The sequence below is a fragment of the Myodes glareolus genome, chromosome 3, assembly GCF_982192425.1.
Source record: "Myodes glareolus chromosome 3, mMyoGla1.1, whole genome shotgun sequence".
Classification (NCBI taxonomy): Eukaryota; Metazoa; Chordata; class Mammalia; order Rodentia; family Cricetidae; genus Myodes; species Myodes glareolus.
In genome coordinates, this window is record NC_142028.1 from 83,047,406 (window position 1) to 83,068,372 (window position 20,967).

The following is a 20,967-nucleotide window of genomic DNA, read 5'->3' on the forward strand; positions in this document are numbered from 1 at the left end:
TCATCCTGACTGCCTGGCTAGCTTAGCCCTGAAATAACTACATAGAAACTATACTAATTAAATTACTGCTTGGCCTATGAGCTCTATTCTTATTGGCTAATTCTTATATTATTAATTTAATCCATTTCTATTGATCTATGTATCACCACGTGGCAGTGGCTTACTGGGTAAAATTCCCAGCATCTGTCTCAGCGGATACATGATATCTCTCTCTGACGCTGCTTTCTTTCTCCCAGAATTCAGTTCTGTCTTCTCCACCTACCTAAGTTCTGCCCTATCAAGCCAAAGCAGTTTCTTTATTCATTAACCAATTCAAGCAACAGAGAAGACTCCCACATCAGAGACCTAGTCTTGAAAAAAATTCTGCATGTACACAGTGAGAAAAAATCATATTTGAGGACATTCTTGTGAGGTAGCAGTTTTTAACTTTGGAGTTCTGAAGGGCCTGTTGTTGAATAAAGTATCTTTATGACTCTGCCTTAAAGTCAGTGGAAAGGAGCTGCCTGCTGTTGTTTTGTTATGTGTTATCTCCCAAAATGAGTATGCAGAGTTTTTTACTCTTCTCTGACACTTAAATTTTTGACATCTTCAATAAAATGTGTGTTTAGTTGTCTTACATGCTGAGCAGGTCTTTGAATCTGAAGATGTAATTTTAATTTGTTGTTGAGACCTGCTACTTTTATTTGTCTGGCTAAGTAGGTTTTTATGATGAAAATTAGAGCTTATTATTTTAGCAAGTATAATAAGCACTCTGTTTTGTTGGTTTTTTTTTTTGTAGGATCAAAGAGGACATTCTCGTTCAGAAGACTGGCTAGTGACACAGCAGACATCATGAGCAAGCACAGAGAAGGCTGCTCTTTATCATGTTCATAAGGAGAAAGGTAGGGAAACCGTTGTCTTATTTCTCTATGATACTAACCTCTAGAGAAGGACTACATCTGTGACTGCAAGGCTGATGGACACATGCTGAGTGCTTCATTACTGATGACTCATATTCAATCAACAGTACAGCTTTTCAAACGATTTTACTTTAATTCAGAGTAAGACATTCATTAATTAGTTTGAGACAATATGTGTAGCCCATGCTAGTCTGGAATTCACTATGTAGTTCAAGCTCATGTCAAACTTGTGAGCCTCCTACCTCTTTTTCCTAAGCACTGGAATTAGAGGCTTCATCCAGAAGAGGGCGTTGGATTCTCTGGATCAGGCAATCAGGATCCACCTGACATGCATGCTAGGCACTGGGAGCCCTCTGTAAAGGCAGTATGCACTCTTAGCTGAATCATCTCTCTAGCTCTGTTTTTTTGGGGGGCGGCGTTAATAACTAATAAAGTATGTTAGAACACTAATTTCTCTACTAGTGCTGGCTCCTTCCTTTTAGAAACAACTTCCTGTTAACCTGATTATAGAAAGCTAGTTTTAACATAAAAAAGAACATGTATTGAACAATGTCATTAGGAAAGAATAGTGGCATATCTGTCTCTGTTTCTTAGTCACTATGCAAGAGCAAAATTCAATTAGAAAATTTTGGGGGTACAGACTCAAAAATATAGATATAATTGCATTATTTTATTTTATATTTGTAGATTAGTTGTGAGAGCAGTAATTTCCAGTAGACAGAAAAGTATTATAACCTTACAGAGTCTTTGAGTTTTCCTAACTGGAAGTTGTAGATTTTTTTTCTGCTCCCAAATTACTTAAAATTATTTAGGATCTATAGAATGGCAGGAGGTCATGGTGGTAAGGCTGGTTTCAGAAATGGATCATGCCCTTCACCAGTAGAATGCTGTATTTTTTGAGTTCTCTGTTTTTTTTTTCCACATGAATTGTGAGGAAAGTCATGGATGTTCAATATGAAATTGAGCTCTTTCTTTTCAGTTGAGAATGGCGCAGAGGCACTTGGTAATAATTTTTCTTGACCAGAATGTCTGCATCCGAAGTTGGCAAGCTATTTCTTGTCCTTCTGCACTTCATGTGGCAAGATCCTATCCTTCAGGTACCGCCTCTGTAGGAAGTTTCTACCATTTTAGCAAAGGGGTATCCAAATCTACCCGACTCCATTCTTGCTTCTCTGAAGAAGCTGCAGCTGAAGTATGAGTGTCCACTGTCCTTTTTGCAGCTCAGTGTGGCTGTGACTCAGCCCACAAAAGGAATGCAAGCAGAGATAAGGTGTGCTGCTTCCAGGTCTGTCTTCTATAGATTGTGCCCACTCAGCCTTTACCTTCCACCTTACTTCTGCCTCGGCCTAGATATGCTGTTCCCTGATTTTGATGAAGTATGTTAGAGAACCCCTAGATCAGTGCTTGTCGTGGTATAAACCTCCAAGAAGACGTCTTTCTTGAGCTGTTTATTTGTCCAAGCTATGTTAACAAGTTGTTTAGCTCAACGGACTCCACCTCCTACCCCCCACCCTAGTTTTTCAAGACAGGTTTCTCTGTGTAATAGCCTTGGGAATATATTTGGAATGTTCTAAGTAATAATATATTCTACCCTGAATAATGCACTCTCACCTTACACTAACTCAGATCCATCTCTTCTTTGGCTTCATTTAAGCACCTGGTGCATATATCAATTAGTACCAGTCACAGTATTTTATGTTTCAAGTTAACTCATTCATCTCCCCTGTGAGACCTTGGGCTGCTTTAGGTTAGAGATATTTAGGTCACTAGGTTATTTGTTACTATAGTTTAGTGACTAGGACAATAGTTGGTGCCTAGCACATACCCAGTAATATTTGATGTCTAAATTTACACACGTTCACTGTGGCACAAAAAGTGCCAAGGAAGGAGACATAAAAGCAGCAATCAGATTGGTGCTATAAGTGGGACCGCAATGCTGATATTCTGCAGGATTTCTAAAGACTGGTTAGTAAAGACTCTAGAGGTAAAAGGATTTAAAAAAATCCTCATATAGAAAAATCCAAAGTAATTATATTTCTCTATGAAATATATAGAGAGATTATATTATGTTAGTATATTTCTCTCTCTCTCTCTCTCTCTCTCTCACACACACACACACACATGAATTTAGTGAGTTTCTATTTTGCATAAAATGAGCATTTTTATCAGAAAGCAAGTAAAGAATCCTGTCATAAATTCTAACTTATGCAATAAGAGACCACTGAACTTCAAGTCTTCAGGGAACCACAGTTGTTTCTTTGGAAATGAAACCAGGGTCTCAAGGCTTGAAGACCTAAAACACTTCCCAGAGACAGCAGGGATGAGGCACCATAAAGAAGGCAGGGGATAAAAGGTTTGTAAATAGATTAACAAACTGATATTTATTGTACATCTACTGTGTATTAGGCAGAATAGTTAAGCCCTAATTATTAATCCTAACATCCAAACCTTATTTAGCAAATAGTAAACAACTCATCACAAATGATAAATCACCAGGCGTTACCTCTTTAGTGTGCTGGGGCGATGGCTCTGTGGGTGAAGTGCTTGCTGTGCAAAAACCAGGATCAGTTCAAATACCCAGAACCCACATAAGGCCAGGTGTGGTAGTAAACAATACGATCCCAGTTCTATTGTTACTGGGAAGGTAGAGACAAGAAAATCCCTAGAAGCTCCTGGGTCAGCTAGCTTTGTGTGCACAGAAGAAAAACAACAGGTACTCTGCCTCAACCAAGGTGGGAGTCAAAGACCAGCATCCAAGGTTGTCCTCTGACCTCCATATATGTGCCATGCCATTTGCACATCCGCACTCACACACACACAGACACACATACATGTGCACACACAAACCCCCACACATGGACACACAAAGATGGAAAAGTGATTGAGGAAGATACCTTGTGTTACTCTCTGACCTCCGCTTGCACCTGCCACATGAACATGCACATTCACATGAACCTGTACAAACAGGAACACACACACACACGGACACATACCAAGAGATAAGTTAATTTAAAGGGATAATCAAGGGTATTCTTCCCGTGGAACATCTCCCTGTCTTAGGAGCTTTTCCCCATTTTTCATTAGTAAATCTAAATTTGATTTGCTCAAAAAAGGGATAATCAGTAAGTCTGGTGTGGCTCATAACGTAATCCCAGCTCCTAGGACTCTGGGTCAGCCTGGGCTCCAATGTAGGTTTTGACCCTGAAAAATCTTAAATAGCAATAAAGGAATAACTAGTAGCATTTTTTTTAACTCTGACTATGGTGCTACTTGGCATTCTGTTAAGTCATTGAAATCTTGTGTGCGTGTGTGTGTGTGTATATACACACACACACACACACATATATATACACTTTTAGATCAAGTAACAGTAAGGGAAGTTTTAAAATTATATTTAAAAATGAGAGATTTAAAAAGATTCATCAGTCATCATTAAAATGAAAACTAATATCCCTTACCTACACTTGAACTTTCTCTTAATTTTTCTGTTTCACAAAAGCCATGAACTCCCTTCTGTAGTAGAAATGTAGCTTTATCCTAATCAAAATGACCCTTCTTAGCACCTGGACTTTATCTTTTGAAGTATAAGCTATGAAATAAATCTACCTTCTATGTTTATAATAACTCTCTACATTTGTCCCTTAGTATCTATGGAGGAGTGGCCCCAGGACCATTGCAGACTCCAGAATCTATGGAGTATTTATATATAACTTGCTGAGCCTATCCTGTATCCTGTAAATCATTGCTGCCTTACTGAGAGAAAGTGCAACAGAAATTGCTGTTAAACTGTTTTACTTAGAGAAAAATGATTAGAACAGTGTTTGTGCATGTTCGGTACATGTGCAGTTTTTCTGAATATTTTTTGTCCATCACTGGTTTAATCTGTAGACATAGAACTTACAGATATAGTGGCTGACTGCATTTTGATAACTGTTAGCTCATAGGTGTCTAGACTTGAAGATCTTAGGTTGTTTATTGTTGTCCAAATGGATTCGTTGGCGATCTCATCCTTGTATACCTAAGATCTATAAATTATATTTTAATCATCCAAAGTGTAACTTAATTTTCTCTTCCTCTTTTAGGTCTAGACAAGTCTCTTCAGCAGCGTCTCCTCACTGATGGAGAATTACTTTCAAGCCGAAGCTTACAACCTGGACAAGGTATTGGATGAGTTTGAACAAAATGAAGGTGAGAATTTACATTGCTAAATCTATTTGAATTTATGATACAGAGACTGTGAGAATAAGAGTATGCAGTTCTTAAAACAAATCAGGGTTGGAAAAATGACTCAGCAGTTAAGAGCACTGTCTGCTCTTGCAGAGGACACAGGTTAAATCCCCAGCACCCATGCTGTTGCTGACAACTGTCTGTAAGTCCAGTCCCAGGGGATCTGATGCCCTCCTCTGGCCTCCACAGGGACTAGGCACACAAATGGTACACAGAGATATATGCAGGCAAAATACCCATACACATCAAATAGAATGAAATAGATCTTAAAAAATAATTTACACAAGTCTTATGATATAATGGCAAACTATTGTATATTTACAATACATATACAAAACATAGTATATTTTAAAGAGGAAATTAACGTTTCTTACCATTATATGCTAGGTACTTACATATTTTAAACTTAATATTTAAGACAGTTCCATGAAGGTATTTTCTCATTTCCTGTTCATTTTATTTCCTTATTTAAGGAGAAAATGTGTAGTAAGTGGTCAACTCTGTAATCTTAGTATTTGGGAACCAGAGGTAGAAGGATTATCACAAATTTAAGATTATCCTGATTCATAAAGTGAGTTTCAGGTTAACTACAGATACATAGATAAACTCTGTACTCCACTTCCCACACCCCAAATTCCAAGTATGATGCTTGCCTGTAATTCCAACACTTGGTCAGTAGAAGGAGGCAGGAGATCAGGAGTTCAAGGCTTGTCTTGGCCGGATAGTGAATGTGAGGCCAGTATAGGCTACATGATACTTGTCAACAGAATGAAACACACACGTGCGCATACAAACAAACACACACACACACACACAAGCACATACACACATGCACATATATTAAACTAGGTAGTTAGCATGTCTAGGTAGTAAGTAAAACTCAGTCAATTCTATTTCAGTAATATTATTAAACATTCTTGTAAGAGATATATCTCTTTTTTTTCTAAGATACAGCTTGGAAATATTATTGTTTAAATATTAAGTCTTGTAGACACAAGTTTCTGTCCTGACTGGCCCTACACCCATTCAGTCTCAAAGAAACACACAGAGGCTTATATTAATTATAAACTGTTTGACTTATTAGCTCAGGATTATTATTAACTAACGCTTACAACTTAAATTAACCCATAATTCTTATCTGTGTTTAGCCACGTGGCTTGGTACCTTTTCTCAGTAAGGCATTCTCATCTTGCTTTCTCTGTGTCTGGCTGGTGACTGCATCTCTGCATTTCCTCTTTCCAGAATTCCCCAGGTCTGGTCACCCTGCATATACTTCCTGCCTGGCATTTTATTAAACCAATACGATTGATAAATCTTTACAGTACACAAGAGCATTATTTCGCAGCAAAGTCTCTACTAGCCTAAATCTGAATTTAAACTTAAGAGTGCCTTGAACTCAGAGGTCAACCTGTCTCTGCCTCCCAACTGCTGGGCCATTTTTAATTTTTTTTAAAGATAGGGTCTCATGTAGCCTGTGTTTGTCCTGACTTGTCATGTAACTGAGGATTACCTTGAATGTTCTGATTGTTCTGCCTCTGCCTCTGTAGTGGCTATGATGGTGTGCATCATGAGGCCTGGTTTTCTGTTGTGTTGGGGATTAAACCCAGACCTCATGCCTGATAGATACGTAAGCCTTCTCCCAATCATGCCATACCCCGTTTGTAAGTCTGTTCGTGTAACAATCTGAAGTTCTGTGGATTTCACTGTCGACCTTGCGTTGCCTCTTTTCACCGTTTCCTAGGCTGCTTATCTTCTTGGCCCAACTGATTCTGTTATTCTCTTAAATCTTATATTTGGCATTGTGCTTTTCTTGTTTTCCCTTCTTTTGAATCCTTACTTTTGATAAAACGCTTGAGTCCTAGTCTAGTTCATCCTTTTAGTGAATTTAGGGACATCTACCTAATTCTAAAATTTATTTTTTATTTTTGTTTGTTTGTTTGTTTGTTTTTTCAAGTCTGGGTTTCTCTGTAGCTTTAGAGCCTGTTCTGGAACTAGCTCTTGTAGACCAGGCTGGCCTCGAACTCACAGAGATCTGCCTGCCTCTGCCTCCCGAGTGCTGGGATAGGTGTGCACCACCACCACCTGGCTGATTTTATTTTATATTCCCACATAACAATTTTTAATACATATGCTAATTAGCTATTGATGTATATTGTATCTATGCCTTATTTTCCCAACTAGAATATGTGCTTTGTAGAGACATAAGGTATTAATCTTAATGCTATATAAACCAAATGTTTTTATTCATATTTATTTTTGTGTATTTATTACCTACTACCACTTGACACTGTGCAAAGTAGGTCTTGCACTGATGGAATGAAATGGTTCTGCCTTCAGAAATGATTCAGTAGGTGAAAGAGAAGACAAATAAGTTATTGCATTGCAGTATAGTAAAGACTTTAATAAGGTCTATGGTGCATGATGTTACAATTATAACTGAATAATTTCAACACCATGGTTATCATTTACTGAAGACTAAAGTAGTATATGAAGACAGAAAGAAGAAAAGGCACTAAGTGCATTCATTTTTATTTCTTTAACTCATTTAGAGATACAAAAATAGCACTATAATCTGAGAGAATAACTATCATAGTTATGGTCTGTTACAAAGGAAACAAATGTTAGATGAAATTGATATAATAGTATTTGAAAAAATACCATTTTTCCAAATCTCCTTATAAATATAAATTTAATTAGTAACATTATTACAAGCAGAATTTCACATGTTGTAGCAAGCTTTTAAAAACCTCATGAGAAAATGTAAATATATACAAATTATACTGGGCATGGTAGCACACGCCTTTAATCCCAGCACTTGGGAGGCAGAGGCAGATGAATCTTTGTGAGTTTGAGGCCAGCCTGATCTATATAGAGAGTTCCAGTGAAAAACCCCCGGTATAGAGAGACTCTCACTCAAGTCTCAGGATAACACGACCCCCCCCCCCAGTAACTCACAAGAGACCGTCCTTGCTGCAATCACATGAAGTTTATTTGACAGGACAGGAAACAGTGCACTGGGACCAAGACTCATAACCCACGCAGGGGAGGAGTTCGACCTCGAGTAACTGGGAGAAGGAATTTTTAAGGGAAGAAACCACAACCCAGTAATCCAAAGGGGTAGGGAGGGTGTCATTAAAAATTTTGAAAATACCAGTGATAATCACAAGGAGGTAACTCCCTGTTTCTCAAGATTATGCTCAAGATTATAACCTAACTTTATCTTCAGCTAGTTCCTGAAACAGAGTCACTGAACCTAGATTTTTGGCTCTATTTTTCCTGCTAGAGGGGTCTGGATTTATCCTGATCTTTCACCAGGATTGTGTCTCAAAACGACAATTAAAGAGACTAGTCTAATAAACTTAGGTACATCATAACCCATGGACAGCAGTGATTAATACCCTGCCATTTTTGTTTAGTTTATACTTTTTTCTGTATCTCTATTTCATTTTTTAATGTTCTTGAAGGTTTTTTGGTATGCAAATGTATGTGTATGTGTTTGTGTGTGTGTGTGTGTGTGTGTGTGAGAGAGAGAGAGAGAGAGAGAGAGAGAGAGAAAGAGAGACAGAGAGACGAGGGGAGAGAGAGAGAGAGCCCTTATACACATAGGTGTTCTTGTCTATGCGGATGCTTGTGGAGGCCAGGAGTCAACATTATATCACTTCCTTGGTGAGCTCTAACCTTATTTTTTAAAACAGATATCTCACTATTCCTAGAGTTCTTTCCAGCTAGATTGACTTCTCAACAGCCCTTTGGGATCTGCTGTCTCTACTCCCCATCGTAGGTTACAGCTGGACAGCACCGTGCCCCAGCTTGTGTCTGTAGTCTTTTATGTGACTGCTGGGAATCTAACCTGGGGTCTTAATGCTTGCACAGCTACCCTTTTACCCACTGAGCTATCTCCCCAGACTTCCTTTTTTAAATAGGGTTTCTTGTATTGCCCAGGTTAGCCTCATACTCAGGACAGAGCAAAAGATAACCTTGGACTTGTTATCCTCCAGCTTCCTGCTTCTACCTTCACCTCCCTGGGACTGTAGGTATTCGCCAACACAGTTTAGCAGGGCTGGATGTGGACTGAGGCTTAGGAAGCATGTTAGGCACTCATATCCCAGCTAAATCTCTAGACCCATTTTAAAAAGTTTTAAAAACTTTATAATTACTAAAATGCCTAAATTTTAATAACACAGGGCTATTGGGTTTTGTTTGTTTTCCTTGTATTTTGAGACAGGGTCTCACTCTGTTTCCCACTTGGTTTGAACTCACTGACTCGGTTATTCTCTCACCTCAGGCTCCCAAGTAGGTAGGACTATAAGGTTGACTGCACAGTTTAGCAAATGGGAACATCCGTGTAACCCACACCCAAGCATATTGTAGACTAGAAGAGAGCTTCAGACTCCACAGAAACATTTTCACTCAATTACCAGTTTTCACTACTGTTCCATTATCTATGCCTTGTCTTGTACAAAGATAGTACAGAGGTGCTTCCCCACTCCTGGGTCTGCAGATCAGTTTAATTGTATTATTATTATTGTTTATCTAATAACAAAATTAAATGTCCAGAGCCACATGTTGGGGTGACATTTGTAATGGTCCAGTCATGATGAGTTCATATGTTTTAGGGTAGGGACATGTGGATTAGAAATGTTAGGAAGAATAGAAAGTGAAAGAAAAGAAATACAGAGACATAAGATAGTACAGGGATAGCAATTCAGTGACTACTGAATCCTGAGTCTGCCCACATTTATTTTTCTTATGCTTATATACCCCAGTACAAAAGGGGGAAAAGAAGGCAAAGGACTGCTTTAACATTACACAAAGGCCAGTCAGAACAATTACTTACTTCAATACTTGAGACATCAAGCCATTAATTCCTGAGCAAAGCATTTTGATGTTTTGGGCAGGATATGCAGCGAATACACCCTAGACCAAATATCCTGTAGGCAGCCACACCCTATGTCAAACTTCCTATTTAAAAATGAAGGAACAGGAATAGGCTTGAATTCTCTGACCTTTGGTCAGGATGGAGCAGATCTGTCTCTGTGGGTCATCTTATGGCAAAACACCCTAGGTCAGTTATTTTTGTTGTTTGTAGCCACATCTGTTGTTAACAACTTTGAAAGAGTAAAAATAGATCAACTTCTCTGACCTTTAGTTAAGGTGGAACAGGTTAGCATCTGTATGCCTCCACAAGTAAATTGACCTAAAATTCTTTTGTTGTTTGAAATGTTACCACTTGTTGATAGACAACTATAGGACGTTGTCTTAAGTGTGTTTTATGTCTAGCTAAAGATTAGATCTGTCATATTCTGAGAACATTTTGTCTTCAAAGTATAGTTAGAAATGTTGATTAGGTAGCCTCAAGTAGCTTTTTACTATTACCAGCAAACTTACTGTAATTACTTTTTATATTTTTCAGATGAAACAATTTCTCCTACTTTATTGGATGCAAAGTGGAATAAGATTCTAGATCCCTCTTCTTGCCCACTGTCTTTTACCCCTGCACTGACCAGTGTGAATGAACCTGTAGTTTCTGATGAGGCAGGACCACAGCTGAAAGTCTTCTCTCTGGCTGGCTCAGCTCTCCTTACGAGTGAGGAAGAAGATCCCTGTGCTAACGAACAGGACTGTAGTCTAAATCCAGAGATCAACACAATGTGGATTGATGAAAATGCTGTGGCAGAAGACCCGCTGAGTAAGAGAAACTGTGATCGGGTTGACCAGTTTAGCACTGTGGAAGTGGGAGAGGAGAACTGTGGAAGCCTCACTTGTCTGCCAGACGAAAAGAATGTTCTTGTTGTAGCTGTCATGCATAACTGTGATAAAAGGACATTGCAGAGTGATCTGCAGGGTTGTAACAATTATAGTAGCCAACCCCTTATGGATTCTTTTAGCTGTTCACTGGATACTGAAAATAGACAAACTGAACAATTTAGTTTTAGTATGAATGGGTCCACTGAAAAAGGTATAAACTCAGAGAAACAAATGGATGCTTTGAATAAACCAAAACCAGAGGGGGATTCTGTTAATCATCTCTGTGCTGCTTCATCTAACAGTGCAACCAGTATCTCTTCACCTTCACAATTAAAGGCCGATGAAAATGTAGGCAGAGACCCTTCTAAATGTGCGGTTACAAGCTTAGGAATTAATTCATCCCAGGGAATGGATGGAGGGTCTGCCATTAAAAAACAAGAGAATTATATGCCAGAAGAAGACCTTGCTGGCAAAAACAGCCCTTCTAGGACAGAGCTACGAAGCCCAAACTCCTTTTCCCGCGAAAGTGAGGAGATCATGACAAAACAAGAGGCAGCAGAGGAAAGGACAGTTGGAGTCTCCCTCCCCTCTGGTTTATCTTTGTGTCTCAAGCCAGAGACATCTGCAGTGTCTGGAAGGGACAGTTGTGAGCAGTCTACAGATTGCCTTGTGTCCAGTGAAGCTAGAGCTGATGAAGATGAAGGTATTAAGCATGAAAAAAAAGTTGGCACTACAGAACTTTTTAATGTGACAGAACATTTCTCTGATTCTCAGATGACTAATTGGAAATTAACAAAGTTAAATGAGAAGAATGATAGTCAAGCAAATGAAGAAAATCAAATGGTTTCACAGATTAGCCAGCCTGAGGACACTAATAGTGGAGGAGATTGTATAGGGATGGCAGATTCAGATCTAGATTTCAAAGGCACGTGCGTGAATGAAAGTGAAGGATGTGATTTCTCCACTGTTAATGATGCACCAGCAGCAAATTCTCTGTCTAATGGTTGTGATTCCTATGGAATGCAGAGCCCAATTGTTTCCTTTGCTCCAAAGACTTTACCCTCCAAAGAAGATTCAGTAACAGAAGAAAAAGAAATAGAGGAGAGCAAATCAGAATGCTACTCAAATATTTATGAACAGAGAGGAAATGAGAATGCAGAAGGGAGTGGACTGCTTTTAAATAGCTCTGGAAATATAATGAAGAAAAATTATTTACATAATTTCTGTAGTCAAATACCATCAGTACTCGGGCAGTCTTCCCCCAAGATAGCAAACCTGCAGTCTATTAGTGTTCCTTTTGGTGGTGCAAGACCCAAGCAACCTTCTAATCTTAAACTTCAAATTCCAAAGCCATTATCAGACCACTTACAAAATGACCTTCCTGCAAATAATGGAAATAATAGTAAAAATAAAAATGATATTCTTGGAAAAGCAAAACTTGGGGAAAATTCAGCAGTTAATGCATGCAGTGCATCTTTGGGAAGCATCTCTGTGACTGATACAAATGGGGAACATTTAGAAAATTATGAGGCTGAGATCTCCAGTAGACCATGCCTTGCAGTAGCTCCAGATAGTCCAGATAATGACCTCAGAGCTGGTCAATTGGGAATTTCTGCAAGAAAGCCATTTACCACCCTGGGTGAGGTGGCACCAGTATGGGTACCAGATTCCCAGGCTCCAAACTGCATGAAATGTGAAGCTCGGTTTACATTCACCAAAAGGAGGCATCATTGCAGAGCCTGTGGGAAGGTAAGTTGCATGTGTTATCTCAGGAACTTGGCATGTTGTGTAATGTGAAACCAGAAATTAAAGCAGGATTAAGTAAATTTAATTCTAGTTGAGATGACAATATAAACTGTAGCACGAATAATAAAAACCCAGTAACAGATACTAGGGTTCAACTTGAAGATCAGAAAAGCAAAGCAGCCAACCACTGGCTCTTATATCTACCTCAGTCTGAAAATGGGCGATCCTGCCTCCACGATGAGCCTGAGACCTGTCTCCTCCTGTTTTATATTCCTCTCTAGTGCTGTGATTAATGGTATGCTCCACCACTGCCCAGCCTCTATGGTTAACTAGTGTGCCTGCTGGGATTAAAGGTGTGTGCAACCACTGCCTGGCCTGTGTGGCCAATTAGTGTGGCTACTTTGCACTGACTTTCAGGCAAGCTTTATTTATTAAAACACAAATAGTATACCACTATATTTCCCCTTTTGTCTAAAATAAAAAAGAAGGCTATAACTAATGTAAGAAAAACCATATACAATAAGTACAATAACTATATATAATAAATACATCAACAATTTTGTAGCTAATTTACTATCATAACTTGCTTTCTGCATCTGGTAAAGAAGGAAAACTATAATTATCTAATCTTCAACTCCCTCAAAGACCCACAAAGGAAATAATATTAACTGAGTAAGTAGGACGTGTGAGCAAATGACTTCCAGAAAATGTGAGAAATGACAGAAGTCACCCAGAGTTTCTCTGCAATGTTGGGGCATCCATCTTCAGCCTATAGGCCTAGCATATCTTCTGTGAAGCAGGATATTCTGAAGGTCTGTCCCTCCTTGTCTTGACAATGTTTGTCAGTCACCCTCTTTTGTGTCCTGCTTGCCAGTTAGGACAGCATAATGTCAGCAGTTGAGGCAAGGGCATTTTCTTGCCCAGTGACTTACTTTTGCCACAAAGAAAATAAACTCCATGTGGAGTTTCTTTGATGCCCATAATCTTCTCTGATGTAGATTGGTGCTGCCAGGAGGAAATATGTCTCATTGTTTTTTTTTTTTTTTAAAAAAAAACCTATATTATTAAAATATCTTAAATGCCACATTCTGTAGATCTCTGAAGTGTTTGAAGATGACCTGTCTATCTAAAATATATCTTTGTTTAACCTTGAAAACATGCCTAGTGTGACTACAAGTTTGGTTATAAAGATGATTACCTACTAATCTGCATTTCTTTATTTTCCTAAACACTTGGCAATAATAGTTTTCAGGGACTAGAAATTTACATTACATTTTTAAATGAGTTTTATAGGTACGATATAAGAGTAGAAATATATGTATAGTATGTTCTTACAAAATTAATCTCAAATTTGTATCAATATACAAAATTTGTTTATAATATACAAAAATCCAATCCAATGTAAAACATTTAAAGCTGATATATATATATATATATGTAGAATCATATATATATGATTGCTATTCCTGCTTGTGTCTTGTAACTAAATAAATAATAAAGTCAATTTTGTATCATCTGGTATAAATTCAGTGGTTTTAATATGTAAAACAACTCTTTCTGCATATTGTGAATTGGTAACTATGATGAGGTTCTTTAAAATTCCTTAGTACCATGAGAATAGCATATAATTCTGACTTGGACAGAAGCATAAGGGCTTTGATCCATTTTACTTAAATTTTCTGAAGTGTAACCTGTCTTTCCTGATTTATTTGCATCAGTATAGAATATAGTGTAGGGCTCCACTTACTGTTATGTCCTCTGCAGTGAGGAAGGATCCATTTAGTTGTCTTTATAAGTTGAATTCTTTGCTTTTGGGATAGTTGTTGTAATCTCTCCCAAAAAATTACTACAAGATCTTTACTAGGGTTCGATTTCTCCTCATAATTTGTCAATTTTATCATTATTAAAAGGTACTATAATTTCTGATGGGTCTATTCTTGCTAATTGATAGTCTCAATTTTCCTTCTAGAATTAACTCAGAGACCTTTTCCACATAAATTTTTAATTTCTTACTCAGTTTATGTTGTAAAAAGATCCATTCTAAGATAATATCTTTTCTCTGCCTTAAAATTCCTGTAGGGAAATGTTTAGAGGATACTATGATCAGAATACAGTTAAGATTTAGGGGATCTACATGATCTACATGTGCCTTCTGTAATTTCTCTTCAGTCAAAGTCAGTTCTCTTCAGCTTCAGCTGGTAATTCTCTATGACTGTTTAAGTCCTTGTGACCATCTAAGATTTTGTTTAAATTAATCAGGTCATCAGGACCTATCCTAGTAGTGGGCCATAGGTTGGAAATGTCTCCTAACAATCTTTGGAAGTCATGAAGATTTGGAAGTCTGCAATTGATCTCTCCTAATTTTTACATTTTTTGGTTTAATTTTTTGTAAACCTATTTTATAACCTAAATAATTAATAGAATCTCCTCTTTGTATTTTTTCAGGAGCAATTTGTAATCTCCACAAAGCAAAATTTTCTTTCCTTCTTCATTTTTTTCTAAATTATCTACATGTGAACCAGAGAGCAAAATGTTATCCATGTAATGATAAACTATAGCTTCAGAGAATTGTTTACATATCATTTCCAATAGCTGACTTACAAAATATTGACCCAGGGTGGGGCTATTTAACATTCCCTGTGGGAGAATCTTCCATTGATACCTCTTAACAGGCTAAGAATTACTGTAAGTAGGCACTGTAAAGGCAAATTTTTCTCTGTCTTTTTCTTGTAAAGATATAGTGAAGAAACAGTCTTTTAAATCAATAACTATAAGAGACCATCCTTTAGGAAATAGGGAAGGCAAAGGAATTCCAGACTATAGAGATTCCATTGGCTGAATCACCTTATTAACAGCTATTAGATCTGTTACTATTCTCCATTTTTCAAATTTCTTTTTAACAAGTACAAGAGAATTTCAAGGGCCTGTTGATTCTTCAATATTCCGAGCATCTAGTTGCTCCCGTACCAGCTGTTCTAAAGCCTGCAGTTTCTCTATTGTTAAAGGCCATTGCTTAACTCATGCAGATTTGTCTATCAACCATTTTAAAGGTGGGCTGTTGGTGCCTTTGGAAGATCAGCAGTTATTGTGTCCTGTTCTTATACAACTGAATGGTTGGTGGCTGGTCTTTATAACATCTTTTAATATTTTTCCCAGAAACATACATTAATTTATAGTTTGTTTCTAAAACTGGGGGAATGTTAACAATTTTTTTTAACAAATCACACCCCCACAGATTCATTGCTATGTTAACCACATATGTTTTTGATAATCTTCTGTTCTTCTTGTTCTATACATTTGACCCATCTCACTCTGCTTTATCTAAGATAATGTTCCAATTCCTAAAAACTGAACATTTACATCCTGTAGAGGCCAATTTGGATGACAAGATTCTGATGAAATTATTGTTACATCTACTCCTGTGTCTACTAGACCTTCAACGACAACGCCATTTATTTTAATTTTGGTCTTTGTTCATTTACAGAAGTTGGCCAGAATACATTATAGTTTCTCCTAAATTTGTTCTTCTCTTTTTTTTAAAATAGCTGTTCTATTATCCAGAACAGTATGGTTTCTTACAATTGGCATTAGGTTGATTAATTGCTCTTGGAAGGAGTTTCCTCTATGATGACAGGAAACAGCTGAACTGCATTTGGCATAGGGGCCTGTGAGAGGCCTCATGGATTGCCTTTAATATTCCTCATTGATCTACATTTATTAGTCCAATGCCTGCCTTTCCATACCTTCTGTATAATCTAGAAAGGAAGAGCATTTTGAATGAATTATTCTCTTTAAAAAAAATTTTTTTTTGAAAATATTTAAAATCCCTTTTAAGGTGACCTTGTTTGCCACAATTATAACATTTGACATTTTATTTTTTCCTCAAACCTCTGGAAATCACCTCTCTTATCGAGAATTTTCCAATTTTGAAAATTGGAATTTTCAAAAGCCAGAGGTTCAGTTATTATTTGTATAGCTTTTGAATTTGGTATCATTCTGTTTACTGCTGATACGACCTTTGTAAAAAAAAAAAAATCCATGAAGGTTTCTTTTGGGCCCTGTATGACTTTAGTAAATGATTCAGTCTTCTTTCCTACTTTTTCAATTCTGACTCAAGAATTCAAAGCTGCTGCATGGTATAAAGCCAGAATGTGATCATAATATAGAGATTGCCTTTCTATAGTAGCATTATTTGCTTCTCCAAGAATTTGATCTTGGGAAATTTCCATACCTTTGTTATTCAGTAGTCTTAGCGTCTTCTCTAAACTACATACTCCATTGCAGTTGTGAATCAGGCTCTAAAACAGCTTTATCCACCTCTACCCAGTCTTTAGCGATACTTCTATTACAAACTCACCACGAGTTTAACATTTTCTTCACTTACATCTAACATTGGCACAGGAGTCCATTTAGCTCTTACGCTATCATTTGGCAATTCCTGTATGGTTACTGGATACTTGTATGGTTATGGTTGTTTGAAAACCTAAGGCTGTTCCTCTTTATTCTTATAATGAAGTGCTGAAATTGACACTCTATTAAATTCCTCTGTTGGTTTTGAATATCTCTGTGATCTATTTTATTAGGTTTTTCTAAGGACTGTATCTTAGCACTCAGATTTACCAACTTTTTTAGTGGTAAAACAAAAATGATAAAGCTATTGATAATGTTTATAATTGACATTACATAAATCCCAACTAAATTAGATATTCTCTCATTTAATTGTTCCATTTTCAAACCGTCTAGCATGTTATCATACAGAGACCCAAATCCCTCCAATGTAATGGTGTTTCCCATTTTTTAATGTGGGATAAAACTCTCTCTTTTAACTAATTTCTCCCTTTAAGAATTTCCAATTGTCTTACCAAATCTGCCACCGATGTTGGTGAAGATTTGAAGCTTATTGCTGCTGTGTAGAACAGTAAAAGCCTGACTGGATTTCAAGTCAGCTACCTAGTTTGGCAGCAGCCTGAGAAGAGGGTTCAAGGAGAGCCTGCCAGGAGAGAAAAAAGAAAAACCTAGCTAGTAGGGCAGTGACTCCAGCCATGTGTAGCTTCGGCCTATGCCAGTGGCTGTAAAACACAGGCAAATGGCCTTTTTGTGAATTTGAACCCCAAATGTTGGGTGTCAAATGTAGCACGGAATAATAAAAACCCAGTGACAGATACTAGGGCTCAGCCTGACACTCAGAAAAGGAAAGCAGCCAGCCACTGGCTCTTAGATCTGCCTAGACTGAAAATGGGCGATCCTGCCTTCACGTATCCTCAGACTGAGACTGAGTGTGAGACCTGTCTCCTCCCACCTTATATTCCTCTTTAGTGCTGTGATTAATGGCGTGCACCAACCACTGCCCAGCTCTATGGATAACTAGTGCAGCTGCTGGGATTAAAGGTGTGTGCCACCATTGCCTGGTTTGTATGGCTAACTAGTGTGGCTGCTTTGCACTGACCTTCAGGCAAGCTTTATTTATTAAAACACAAATAATAAATAGCCTTTGAAGCCCATTTCTGTGGCGTTTCTATGTGAAACATGAGCTTGCTGATTGTTTCTGTGTCTTTTTTTGGACTGTTGCCAGATTGTATGCTGTCTCAGTTTCCTGTGAAGAAAAGTGAATTGTGAATTAAGGAAGTGTTTCTTTGTGGTTTCTATATTGATAAATACTTGGTTAAGAGGATGGTTTAAAATACGGAAGTTCTTCTTTCAGCTTAGGACATATTTGTGATTGACTTCTTTTTTTGTTTTTTGTTGTTCTTATATTTTTGTTGTTTTTATATTTTTGCTATTTTGTTTTTATATTTTTGAAAAAGAGTGTGGCTATGTAGCCCTGGCTGATCTGGAACTGCCTTTCTAGAGACCAAGCTAGCCTCAAACTTGCTTCAGTTCTGCTTCTGCTTTCGAGTGCAGGGGTTATAGACATTGCAAATCACTGTGGTTAGTGGTTGTCTTTATATTTTTTAACTTACATTGAGAATCTGTCCTGTATTCTTCTTTTACTTTAGTTTTGTTTTTTGTGTCTTGATTTTGTTTTTTTAAGACAGGGTTTCTCTGTGTAACAGTCCTGACTATTTTAGATCTTGCTTTATAGATCAGACTGGCCTCGAACTCACAGAGATCCACATGCCCTTACCTCCTGAATGCTTGGATTAAAGGCATGCACCAGCATGGCCAGACAGATATGGTTACTTTTAATGAATGTACTGCTTTCACATATGTGCACCTTGTTGTGTCTGATGCCCACAAAAGTCAGAGAAGGCATTAGAATCCCTGGAACTGAGGTTGTGAATGGTTGTAAGCCACCATGGGGGTGCTGGGAATTAAACCCATATCCTCTGCAAGATCAGTGAATGCTCTTCACTGCTGAGCCATTTTTCAAGCCCAATCTTATGCTCGTAGAGTTTTTTCATTGTACTAAATGTTCTGCCGGTTTATATAAATACCTACACATATTTTCTCTCATATGACTTTAATGCAGATATTTGAAGGCTATATATAACCTTATTCGTTTTAAGGATATATTTCTTAGCTCTTTCCAAATTCTGTTAATAACACAACTTGGTTTTTTATGTATTTATTTTTATTTCTGTGTCTGCATGTTTGTATGCCGTGTGTGTACCTGCATATGGGCCATGGAGGCTAGAAGAGGATAGTGGATTCCCTGGAACTAGAGTTACTAGTGTTTGTGAGCTGCCTGCTGTGGGTGTTGGGAACTGAACTTGGGTCCTCTGGAAGAGCAGCCAGCACTCCTAACTAGTGTTCCCCTAGCCTCCACAGTTTTTTTTAATAGGAGTTGTAAATATGGAGAAAAGAGAATTTTTTATCTTTTAAAGAATGAAAATTGATGAGAGATCTAGATTCAAATTTTAGCTTTTTTCTATTAATTATCTAATTTTACTAACCCTTCATATTTTTCATCTCTAACAAAGTTAAATAGTTTTCCTTGGGCTTTTGTGACAATCACGAGATTACAGAAGTAATAGTAAGTCTCACTAATTTTAATCTCTACCTCCTTTCTCATCTGATTTATCTGCTTGTATGCTTTTAACAAGAAAAAGAGTGAGCCTCAGTTGCTTAGATAGATAGAACATTTACTTCACATAAGAAGCTGTAAGACACAATTTATCTGCTGCAAACCCAGCAGAAGATCCCTTGACCCCGAGGGTCAAACAAGACTTCTTTTTGCTAGTTTCTTACTGCGTCTTCTATCAATTTGTTGATCAGTTCTAGGCCACGGGTCTTAAATAAGTTACTGGATTAAACCACAATTGGCGAAATCATAATTTATTTCCTGGTCTTAGCACAGGGTAGCCTGAACAAAAATGGGATTTTGTTAACAGATAAAAGGGGACAGTAGATCCTGAGTGGGACGCTATGAGGAATTACTTGGGGCGGGGAGATGACTTGGTAAATTAAATGCTTGCTGTCAAGCTCTCAGGACCTGAGTTTGGCCTCTAGCACCCAGGAGGAAGGAAGGAAAGAAGGAAAAGAAAAGAAAGAAGCCTGACATGGTAGAGCAATCTCAGTGCTGGGGAGGCAGAAACAGGAGAATCCCTGAGACTTGCTAGTAGTTATTCTAACTTTGTCTGTGAGCTCCAGGTTCAGTGAGAAGACCCTGTCTCTAAAGAATAAAATGAATTCTTGGGAATACACCTGACATCACCCCTTGCCTCTCTATACACATGTACACATACTGCCCCCCTCCACGTGTACAGGTGAATGGACACAAAGGAAAGGATTACTAGAAGGAGCAGAGAGAAGTTAAAGTTGAGGCTGAACTTTTGTTCTCTAAAAGTTTAAAGAAAATAATGTGTTTAGTGCCTAAATATTTTATATTCTATTTGTTAGTTAAACTTGCCTTCCATCCCTAGCTCGAGTAGAATGGTTTTGCCAGCTATAGTAAGTAGCACATACCTGTAGTTCCAGTGCTCTGAACATAGAGACAGGAGGATCAGGAATACAAGGTCATCTGCTGCTCCACAGCAAGTGTAAGGCCAGCTTGGACTAATGAAACCCTGCTGAAAAGCCAAAGTGGTTTTGTTATGCAAATAACAAGAAGAGTGTGGTATAGACCGGCATGTCTCTATTTGAGGAATAAACTAGGACTCATAAAGAAAATTATGACAAAAATGTAAATTGAAAGTAGATGGAATTTTTCCTTAGTGTAATTTGAAGAATTTATGGAGTAAGCATATGGATTCTAGATTCACATCCATCTTTTCCTTCTATTCTCTTACCTCTGAGCTGATTACGAGGATTGGTGACAAAATCCATGCACTTCTCAGAGAAAAGAGTGTGTACCTTGTAAACATCAGTGTAATTTTCCTAGGTATTAGTCAGGTTATCTTGGGAAGAT

The 20,967-nt window shown here is 37.7% G+C and overlaps 1 protein-coding gene across 4 annotated transcripts in view; it reads left to right on the forward strand.

Annotated features, from left to right (window-relative positions):
• Zfyve9 (zinc finger FYVE-type containing 9) overlaps positions 1 to 20,967 on the forward strand; it is a 161,170-nt gene that overhangs the window by 59,502 nt on the left and 80,701 nt on the right. For 3 of the 4 annotated variants that reach the window (XM_085686393.2, XM_085686395.2, XM_085686394.2), the window contains exons 2-4: positions 779 to 881; positions 4,982 to 5,087; positions 10,540 to 12,623. In XM_085686393.2, the coding sequence (XP_085542519.2) occupies positions 5,018 to 5,087; positions 10,540 to 12,623 (2,154 nt within the window). In that variant the 5' untranslated portion in view covers positions 779 to 881; positions 4,982 to 5,017. Of the gene's footprint in view, positions 1 to 778; positions 882 to 1,876; positions 1,997 to 4,981; positions 5,088 to 10,539; positions 12,624 to 20,967 lie in introns of those variants that run through there. The other variant, XM_048453335.3, reaches the window with a different exon arrangement.